Source organism: Rhamphochromis sp. 'chilingali' (assembly GCF_963969265.1).
Source record: "Rhamphochromis sp. 'chilingali' genome assembly, chromosome: 13".
NCBI classification, from domain to species: domain Eukaryota; kingdom Metazoa; phylum Chordata; class Actinopteri; order Cichliformes; family Cichlidae; genus Rhamphochromis; species Rhamphochromis sp. 'chilingali'.
The window spans coordinates 29,293,164-29,303,872 of NC_137940.1; the positions used below are offsets into that span (position 1 = coordinate 29,293,164).

The window sequence follows — 10,709 nt, forward strand, 5'->3', positions numbered from 1 at the left end:
GCTACAGTGACTAATTCAGCCCATACTGACTATGAAAACTTGAGAACCTGTTCTGCCGAGGTCCCCTGCACCTTGACTCTGTTAGACATCTGCTGGTAAAAGAACTTCTAGTTTGGACGATGTATTTTTGTTGCTGTATTTCAACTTCCATTTCAACTTCACAGTACCTCCCAAACCTGGCTGGTGAAAAAGAGGCAGGTTTTTGCCATTACTCAGCATTCCTGTGGTATTTGCTCAGAAACCGTTTCAAAACTTTTTAACAGTTTAACAAAAAAAATGAATAAAATAATGTGCTATCAACAAATTTTAATTTGCAGCCAGTATCTTGTTATAAATGCAAAAAGTAAGCCTCATACAAATGGGCAAAATTGGTTGTTGTAAGTTATAAGTTTATATCAAAATACTCGATACTGTTACTGTGATATTTATCTCCTGCATGCTTAAAATATTAAGTTAAATACTGCAAACCCTGCTTGTCTCAGATTTACAGCATTAGATCACGAATTCTCCCACAAACATAAAAAAGAGATTAAACCTGCGTTTACTAGTGGTTTACACATTTGCCTAATAAATTAAAGATAGCTGGTTTGATTCTGGTAGGACACACAAATCCCTTGAGGGTTGCAAAAAGCAGGGCATCTTACATAAAAAACAAGCATAAGGATTGACCTGATCATAGCTTATGGAACTCAAACCTAATGCCTTCGAAAGCTTTTCAATCAAAGGTGATGTCTTGAGATTTCATCACCCAACAGTGATGAATCTGTTATTGTGTGTGTGTGTGTGTGTGTGTGTGTGTGTGTGTGTGTGTGTGTGTGTGTGTGTGAGAATATTCATCTGTAAAGAACAGAGCTCTTACTCAAATTGTTAAATTGTCTCAGAGGCTGATTGGTGACCCACAGTTGAACCCAGATATCTGTAGATATGGCCTAGACTGTTACAGCGGTTAGCTAGGTACTGGTGTTACTTAACCAGTTTGCATAGTGAGTTTCTCTTCCTCTTGTAGAAAGGCTTCTAATGCCAAAGCGTAGAACAACAAAAAACAGCTTTATTCCAGCAGCTACCACTCAGAAGTCACAATTTTGCAATCCTACATGATGCTGCATAAGTTCTATTATAATTTATCTTTCTCAGTGTGTTGTATTTAGCTTATCTTTTGTCTGCTTGTTCAGAATATCTGTATGTGAGGACCCTTAATGCAGACCAAATCTACGTAGAGGTGAGCCTGAACCTGAAAAAACAAGTTCTAAATGATATAAAACACAGAAAGCTATCGACCCATTGTATTACAGTAGCTAGAACTTACAAAACTTTTAATATTTGGCCAAATAAATTACTTAGATATTTAATTTTTAAATTAAAACAAAAAGGCTGCCAAGTGATAGGTTTTCGAACAACGTATTAATCACTAGAAGGTCAGATGAGGTGTGTCTGTGAAAGTGGCCCTTTAAACAGAACGGGGCAGGTGAAGAAGAAGTTGAATGAGGACGGGAGACAAAGAAAATGTTTCTGTAAGGTTTACTGAGTCGAGAAAGACTGCTGCACACAGAGCTGAAATAAATAAATGAAATAATTTTATCATAATAATTATAGTAACCATCATAGTAAGATTGCTTATTTAGGGTTTCTGTCTTCTTTTATATATATAATATATATATAGAACTTTCAATAAATTGTTCCCTTTAATATTTTTTTCTCCTGTGTTTATGCATGAGACTTTGGTTTGTTCCACTGAATGTCCTGGTAGCAGCACTCTGTATCCACGGTATCGCACAGGAGCATCATCCCCTGGGTCGTTTCCATAGCGATGCTAAAAGAAAAGGCACCCTCCCCGGCGGGCTCGGCCCCGGCACTCATCATCCTCTGTGCCTAAAGGCTGAGGATGTCATGTCCTGTTGGGGGGGAGGATTCATGAAGAAGGTTGTCTTCCAGTTGTCTTTGGTCAGGTTGTTAGTTTGGTTTTGCTGTGATTTTGCTGGCTGTTTTTGGTGCAGCTTGTTTGTTTTTTTTGTGTGTGTATTTTTATTCTTATACATTCCAGTTCCTAAAGCTTCAGTCCCTGCGGTGAGTTGTCACAGGTTCATGCAGGGACTACATGGTCCCTTTCCAGAGTCCCCCGTGATCCAGCTTCACTCATGGTTGTTGCACTCGCTCACTCTGACACACACACTCTAACATACATTTTCTCATTGACTTCTTGCAAACATGCAATTATTCAGTAAGCCACTCATTCGAACATTCCCTCATTCACCCTGCCATTCATCCAATAGCCTCACAGGATGGCACTAATTTAGCAGTGAGACAAATAAGTGCGACACATGTCAACAGTCCATTACTGGTCCATTTGATCTGAGCAGATCACTATATCCCTTTTGTCCATTCCACCATTTTCATGTCTTCTCCATCGTTCTTTCCCTTTATCTGCAGGCTAAGCACCCACTCTCTTGTTCAGTCAGTCTTTCTCACCCTTGTCCGTTTTGCATGGTCCAGTTGTAATCCCATACTTGACATTGTCCAGCTGGTACAGAACAGGAGACACAAAGGCCTTGTGGTTTTTGTGGTTGTGAACTAAAGGCCTTTGTAGACCCCAGGGACTCTGGCTGCCCTTCAGGTTCACTGTCAGTGTATCTAGAAAATGAAGGGAAGCACACCAGGTCCAAAGAGCTTCCAGCATTGGACCAATTATTGGTCTCGTTGGTCCAGTAAGGGGAACTTAAACTGAGAGGAATGATTATTAACTAGAGAGGCTGTAGTGGCAAATCAGGTGTAGAGCTAAACCCCATGAATGATTCATTAATATTCTGGTCAATGTTTTTCCCAACAAAGGGAAGTGTTCAGTCATGTGTGACAGAAGGAATGAAAGGGTTAGCTATTGGCAGGCTCAGGTCAAGGCTTTGGATGACAAGACAGTGGGTGCTAGAGTTAGCCACAACTAGCGGGGCCCAGTAGCGCGCACCCTCTTGCCCCGCTTGCTGACGGTGGTGAAGCGAAATGGAGTGGTGAGGTCAGGCTGCTCTCCCGGTGGGAAGCGTTTCATGAAGTGTACATCCTGCTGGTTGGGAAGCGTCTGCGGACCACGGCGAGGACGCCCTTTTTTAGTAAAGCCAACATACCAGCCCGTGTAGCGCGCTGACATTAGAGCTGTGTAGTGGTTTTCTAGGACCTTTTCCACAAAGACACAGTCTGCACTTCGATTACTGGCCTTCTGAGAGAGCAGAAAAACCACAGGTATACACACACACACATACACACACACACACACACAGAGGGAGAGAGAGAGAAAAAAAGGCTGGTCAGAAAGAAGTAAGAAGATATTCTGGATTAACATGTGTCTAAAAGAAGAAGTCTCACCTTTCCTACCAGCTTCCCACGGCGGTTCATGCACAGGTAGAAATTGGTTTCTTTGCCACGGATTCTCACCTGGCTACCAAAGGTATCAGCCTCCACTACGAGCTGGGCTTGTGAAGGGACATACAAAGGGACATACAGACATTAGAGCCATAGGTAGTGTGGACACATTATGTACTTGTATATAGTCAAGATTTAAAGACTTTCACCCCACAAATAACAAGACAGAAAGTTAACGGCGTCCTAAATTTAGGGCTTGTTTAGTTTTGCATATCGGCCTAGCCAAGAACAACATTCAAACTGACACTGACAGACCTTTTCTTGAGCACTGTAGATTACTGACTGCTGTTAAATCTAAACCAGCCCTTTAAAGCAGATAAGGCATTCATACTGAATCACAGTTGTAGGATTCATAGTTGCTATTAAACACACTGATAAATCACAGACAGATGTAAATGTCTCTGGTTGGACAGATGGTTGTCAGATAAGCCTGGTCACACACATGGATGTGAGGCCGCTGACCAGAAATGGGCCTTGTAAAAAAGATAAGAGCCAAGACTAGATGGAGCACCGTGAGCAGAGAGGAGCGGGAAAACACTCAGACTGAATGTCTGTGATATTGTTGTTTTAAGATGTGTGCATGTACGCTTCTGCCTCTGAGTGTGTGCAGGTGCATGTGTGTTTATCCTTCATCCTTCCAGGCAACAGCGCTTCACTAACTACACATCTTTACAGAGCGTTTGTGCCTATTTAAAAATAAAATCCCTAAAATGGTTCCTACATGACCTTAGTCAACAAAGGGGTCAAGAGAAATCAATACCTCCCTCCCTCTTGCCCCCTTCGCCTCTCTTCCCCCAACTCTCTTCTCATCTCCCTTCTGTTCTTTCACTTAATGTTTTAGACTTTCATGCACTTGCTTTATATCTTCGCTCTCTGCACTTGGTTCCCATGTCTAATGCCTTGTTGCCACAGTTGGTCGGATTTAGGTGGATTTGCTGTCTTTCAGGTAGTATTTGTCCAAAAAAGAAATCCTCCCTATCTCTTGCATCTGGAGTCTAGTTCCTAGCTTGACGTGGTGTGTTTGTGACCTGGCACCCTTATCAATGCAAAGGATGTGCTGCTGAGCCACATGCAGAAATGTGAACTCCACTTTTATGGCTTGGCTTTCTTCTTCCCATTGATTCAGGGGGGTTAAGAATGGGTTAGCCATCATTACAGACAGAGGAGGAAGTGGGGGATGGACAGGGACAGTGTTAGAGGATGGATGGGAGAAGGGGGGTGGGTGGGGGGGTTCCTGCTGTTTTAAATCCAGAGGAGATAACAGTGAGGATGCAAAATCAATGGAGGGATCGATGAAGGAGATGAGTTTCTAACACTCAGCCAGTCACTCTACCTGGCAGGCTTCTCCATCTAACTCACACTTTATTTCACACACCAACTTCTCTCTCTCTCTTTCATTCTCTCTCTCTTTCATTCTCTCTCTCTTTCATTCTCTCTCTCTCTAACTTTCTTTTCCTCTCTAGTGAATCATTGAGTCAGCAGCCAGTCGATGAGGTCTTTGTACTCCCAAGACAAGCTCCACTGCCCCTCTGCCAAAGCCTGGGGAGATGTGTGTGTGCTTTTGTGAGTGTGGCTGCACAGTTGCATTCTGTCTCCATTCATGCATGCACTTGGTCAACCTTTAAGTCTTTGTACTTGCAGCTGTTAGATAGTGTGAGTGTGCACTTTGGTGCGAGTAAGCATCTTTCTCAGCGTGCATACACACATAACATTTAAACTTGTCCACTTTGCACCGTACCCACATGTTTGTGTGTGTGTATTACCATATTTGTCTCCATCTTCACCCCGGGCACTGATTTTGCGTCCCAGCACCTGGACGTGCTTGCCGCTGGTTCGGCTGTAGAGCTGGTATACTCTGTGGTGTCGCCGACTCATAGTGTCTCGCACCTGTGTCTGGTTCTCCACATGCACACTGAAGTTGACTCCATCCATACCAAGTACCTGCTGGAACACCCACACCCACCCATGAGTAAAGATCAATATACAACTTCATGCCGCACAATCACTCTTTGTCATGCCTGCTGTTTCTCACCTGTAATGGATTGCACATCACCAGCAACATCTGGATACATCTGAAATAATATAAAACAGATGAGCTTAGAAGAATGTAAGCAACACTGAATGCTGGAAGAGTTAAGCATGACACCATCATTTCCATCTCTTTCTTCTCTGCCGTTCTTTCTGTTCAACATCTCATTTCCTTATTGGGTCATTACTCACAGTTCTGGGTGTGCTGCTGGCACAGCAACTTGACATAAAGACAGGCAGATGTCCAAGGATCAGCAGACAGACAACACCCAGAGCAGTGTTTATTGTAACGCTACCAGCCTTCTGCCCGAACCCAATTTCTGACCTGTCTATGACTTTTGCTACACCAAAATCTGGCCTGCAAATGACCTGATTGGAGCATAGCAAAAAATGGCAAACATGCCAAGACAGCTAGAACATGTTTTGGTTCGGACATCTAAGGGAGCGGGCTGGCATATTTGGCTGCTCTGCATATGTAGACAGCTGAGTTGGACTACAGGTGTACATTCTACTGTGATGTGGCTTTTAAGAGCTGTGGACTGTGGTTAAATTTAGAAATGAATAGACGAGAGCAAGAGCTACTGAAACACGTGGAAAGATAATTTATGAAGGAATTGACTGGTGGTGATGCAGCAGGCAGAAATAATAAATACCGCACACGTAAAAGTATACTTTTGCGTGTTATTTCTTATTTGTTATCGCTCTCTAGCTAAACATTTAAATAATGTTTAGATTTAAACACTTAGTTACAGTTACAATTATAATTTTTCTCACTTCATCACATTGCTTAATTGAAGCCTGGACCTTGACCTTGGATATATTGAATGTTATTTACAGCCTCAGTAAGGGAGTGATTGTGTTGCGCAAAGCCTACTTTGGCAGTTCTTGAACTGTTCTAAATTAGTGGCTGAAGACTTGATGAAGTTCAGAACCCAGTGTGTGGGCTGAAAAGCAATTCTACGAATTTTGTCTTTCCCCACCTCATCTTATGCTATCTCTCTGTGTGCCTCTTCTCTCTTTCTGCTCCACTCTTTTCCTCTCCTCCCTATCTCTCTTCAAACTTCATGGTTTCTCTGCGAACTCTACCTATTCCTATCCATGCCTGCCTCCTATCTTCCTTTATGTTTAGAGTTAGCGAGGCGACTCCTCCACACTGTCATGGGCATGCACACAGATGTGCAGATGTGTGCATGTGTGTGTACAGGAGAAGCAGGCAGCTGACAGCTGGGCTAAAGCAAAAGGAATACAATCTGCTGAGAGAGGAAGAGAGCAAGGAGATGAGAGAAGTGTACAACGACAGAGGAAGGGAGGAAGGGAGGAAGGTGAACTGAGAAAAGAGAAAGAGAGACAAAGTCAAAGAAGGCTGACAGAGAATAAAAGAGGTGGGAGATAAAATCAGAAAGAACAGGCAAATGCGCAGATGTGAGGTGGAGGAGACACGCTGGAAAAAAAAAAACAACACAACACAAGGTTATGCATCTCAAAATTGAGAGACACGTTTAACCACAGTGTAGACTGATGTGAGAAGTAGAGAAAAAGATAAATAACAGGAAAGAGAAGAGGTGTTCGGTTCATGCCCATGGTAACACGCTACTGCCTCCTGTCACACACACATGTATAAACAAAACGTCATCACAACCCTTTTGTTTTCTTTCTCTTTTCCTTCTTTCTCAGCGTTGCCTTGCGTTGGCTTCTGAATCGTTCTAATAGATGCAGACATCCTGGGAAATGCAGTAGAGCATTGGCCCTCACATTTTGCCTGCGCAGGCGAAAAAACCTGAGCGCCTGTGCATTGTGAGGACTCTCAGCTGTTAAAACACCACGGCTGCACTGCTGCCGAGGACACTGTAGGAAAAGTGCCTCAGCACTGGATTCTCCCGCTCCCACAAAAACCACAGACACTCCATATTATGCCAGCCACAGAGAGAAAAAGAAGCAGAGAGGAAAGAGGGAGACAGGATCAGCCAGGAGTGGGGGAGGGATGAGAATAGGAGAGAGTAAAAGTTGGGGAGAGTAAAGACAGAAGGAGGTATGGAGAGAGGGAAAGCCCGGTACACCTTGGCCAGTGGCCAAAGCAAGCAATGATCTGACATCATAAATGTGCGTCCCAGCAGATCTACCATATGGAGTCTGTGGTTAGACGAGCAGGCCTCAGTATCGAGGACTGGGCACCGGTGTGGAGTGAGAGTGGTCGACCTGGTGGGACTTAGCACAGAGCAGCGGTTTCAGCTGTGTGTAGCAGTGGTTAACGTGGTAGGCCAACGCTGGAGCAGTGGGCTTCAGCACAGTGCAAAGAGTTTCAGATGTTCTGCGGCAGGCCTTAAGAATACTGGTTCAGCGAGTGGGTGTGTGAGTGGTATTGGCAGTAACAGGGCTTACAGCGCAACATTTGTGAGAAAACCAGAGGGCCTAGACATTGTTCTGTGGCTTTAGCAGAAGAGCAGTAACAGGTTGTTGTGGCTAAAGGCCCTTGGTTTTTCTCACTGGCTGAAGAATTATGATGAAGTTGGTTAAACAGTATGTAGATGAATAAATGGAGCTGTTGTAAAAATGATAGGTGAGGCAGAGATGAGTGGAGAGATGATTGGCTCAGGGAGACCTAAACTAAAACCAGCAGACTAAACAGTGAGTCTGCTCATCTTCAGACACTGCCAGGGGCGTCATCATTCATCAGTTATTAATTCATACTTTTTTCTTTTTTCTTTTTTCTTTAACTGAGCAAGTATCTATGGAAAAAGCATTATAGGGAAGAAAGCAAGACAGATGTATGCAGTTAGATGGGTAGGTGGAGAGAGGGTGAGGGAGACACACAAAGAGAAGGAAAGTCAGGAAGACACCAGCAGCAGCAGGAGCACACACCCTGTCCAGGTTGTGTGAGGAATGAGAAGTATCTGGAGATGACTGCCATCTGGGAGAACACCGCCGACACAAAGAAAGAAAAATAAACCCCTGGCTTTTAACAAGACACACCTCCAATGGGCAAACTCGAGCCCCTTGAGCCCATATCCTCCTCCCTTAGATTTCCTCTTGGCACTTTATCATTTTCCTATCACACTAGATAAAGCTTGTGTTATTTGACTTCTGAAATATTTTCAATAGGAAAAAACATTTTCTTGGAGATGAGAAATGGTCTTTTCTAAGCCAGCCTGGCCATCCCTGAAGTAAATGCAGATGGTGATGGAGATGTTTATGGCAGGTTTTATGAGTTACACGGCCCTGACTCTGACCCAGTGACCCTGAACTGTCAGCCAATCAAAACAGGGCTCTATGGCATGTTTTCTATGGGGACTGATTAGGAGTGATGTAATCGCTAGATTCTGCAACCTTTCTCTCCATCGTCTTCTCGCCTACCCAGAAACTAGTTTAAACAACTGAAACACAATAGAACCTGAGGAGTGAAGCAATAATATTTGATGATAAAGTGATAGAAGTGACTTACAAGACGGTCAGCGTGGAAAGAAGGGACCACATTGCTTCCCCCCTCCACTATGGAACTTGTCCCAGAGACAGTCTCCTCGCTCGGTTTGAGCCAGTCCGACAGAGTGGCTCAGAGTCCCCCTCTGTGTTTTGAAACCGGTGGACGTTGTGCAGAGTCAAAGAGTGAGCGGACACTCCTGTTGGCATCGGCGGCGTTGTGCCCCGGTTGCCCCGGCGTAAGTAAATGTGCGGGCACAGGCAAGTTGGGGTCTGAAGCTGGGTGAACTGTGCCACTGTGACCGCCGGGCAACCTCTAACAGCTGTCCAGACCGGGGAAGGAACGGATGGGCGGAGGAGCAAAGAGTTAGAATTTTAAACGCTCGCTGCGCGTACCCGACAAGGAGAGGAACAGGTGAAAGCGCGCTCACGCCTTAAAGATAGCCAATTCCAGTCGACCCTGTTGACCCTCAGAGTGATGCTTGGCCGAGTGAACAGATGCGGCGCGTGCGTAATCTTTTGTGTAATCCAATGCGTAACGTTTAAGCGTAACAGCAGGCTCCCGGACACCAAAATGAGTTATGTGGTTGCTGGGATGAGACGGGTTGTTTGCCACGCCGCAGACGGGAGCAGGAGGCAGGTTTAGTCCCAGTAGAGCAGGGTCAGTTGCTGTTGGAGGTGGGGTACCTGGGCGTGCTGGTGGACGAAACTGCGACCTGGAGAAGGTTGCTCTGCGGGCCCAGGGTAATGCAAGGCGGGCACGGTCATGTCTGCGTCCCCACGCTGACTCAACTGGTCTGTGGCTCAGGTGACACCGACCAACAGCGTATGACAAAGTGGGTGATAAGGTCCCGGAGCGGTCCAGCTCAGAGGGGTATATGGAGAGTGCTGAATGAGAATCGGAGGGGGAAATAAAGGGGAAAGAAAGATGAGGAAGGGAGGGGTGGCTGGAGATGATGGGAACAGCTGTGACTGGGTGGCGGACTCAGCCACCCGCGACACGGCGAGGAAATGACAGCCGCACTTTGCACCTGATTTTCCGGACTTCCCCGCTTTCCTCAGCCGCTGGTTACCGCCTGGCTGCAGTAGTCCTCCCTGCGCCCTCTCGACACAATACCTGCCAAAACACAGCACGATGACATCACCTCCAAAATGTTTGAAGGGGGAAAATGCAATCCGATCTTTTTATTTATTTATTTTTTTCAAACGCAGAAAGTTTAAGCAGTTTCTCTGAAGGGGGGAAAACACCAAAGTCTCTTCGTTCCGAGAAAAAACAACTCCGCGGTGGAAGAGGAACGGAGTCGAGTTCACCAGTTTGAGAAGGACTAAAAGTTAACGCGAGCTAGCAGGAAACATGTTTACGCAAAATCTCACTGACAGATCGACTCCCAGTGCAAACCCTGCACACCTCCTCTTTCCCATATATCTGTTTCTGTTTCCCTGTTTCATTCAGGCACCAGAGGAGGAAACGAAGGAGGGAACGCAAAAAGAATCCAGCCGTGCGCTTTTATCCACTTCACTGGTATTATGTAGATTCTTCTCCCTTTCAAAAAATTCCAAGGTTTCTTTTCTTAAAAAAAAGAGAAGCTCTTCTTGAGGGGGGCTGCACAGGAGAGGCGCGTCGGCAGGCACAGACCTCACTCCAAGAAAAACCAGAACAAGATTTTAACAGACGCGGATCAATCCTCCCTCCCTCCCACCCCTCTCGCTCTCTCTCTCTGCCTCTCTCTCTCTTTCTTGCTCTCCTTCACACACACACACACACACACACACACACACACACACACACACACACACACACACACACACACACACACACACACACACACACACACTTACTTATTGGATCAAAATGGGAT

General features: G+C 45.2%; 1 protein-coding gene across 3 annotated transcripts; it reads right to left on the minus strand.

Annotated features, from left to right (window-relative positions):
- Positions 1–1,107: 1,107 nt before the first annotated feature.
- Positions 1,108–10,500, minus strand: fgf18a (fibroblast growth factor 18a). Of its 3 annotated transcripts, XM_080901697.1 has the most exons (6): positions 9,882–10,500; positions 8,876–9,738; positions 5,441–5,480; positions 5,172–5,352; positions 3,352–3,458; positions 1,110–3,205 (listed from the first exon to the last, which is right to left on the minus strand). In XM_080901697.1, exons 2-6 carry the CDS (start codon positions 8,905–8,907, stop codon positions 2,933–2,935), a joined length of 633 nt encoding a protein of 210 aa, XP_080757823.1. In that variant the 5' UTR covers positions 8,908–9,738; positions 9,882–10,500; the 3' UTR covers positions 1,110–2,932. The 3 variants fall into 3 exon arrangements, with proteins under 3 accessions (XP_080757825.1, XP_080757824.1, XP_080757823.1); XM_080901699.1 differs by having other exon boundaries at positions 1,108–3,202; positions 8,876–10,500; XM_080901698.1 differs by having other exon boundaries at positions 1,109–3,205; positions 5,172–5,349; positions 8,876–10,500.
- Positions 10,501–10,709: the final 209 nt, after the last annotated feature.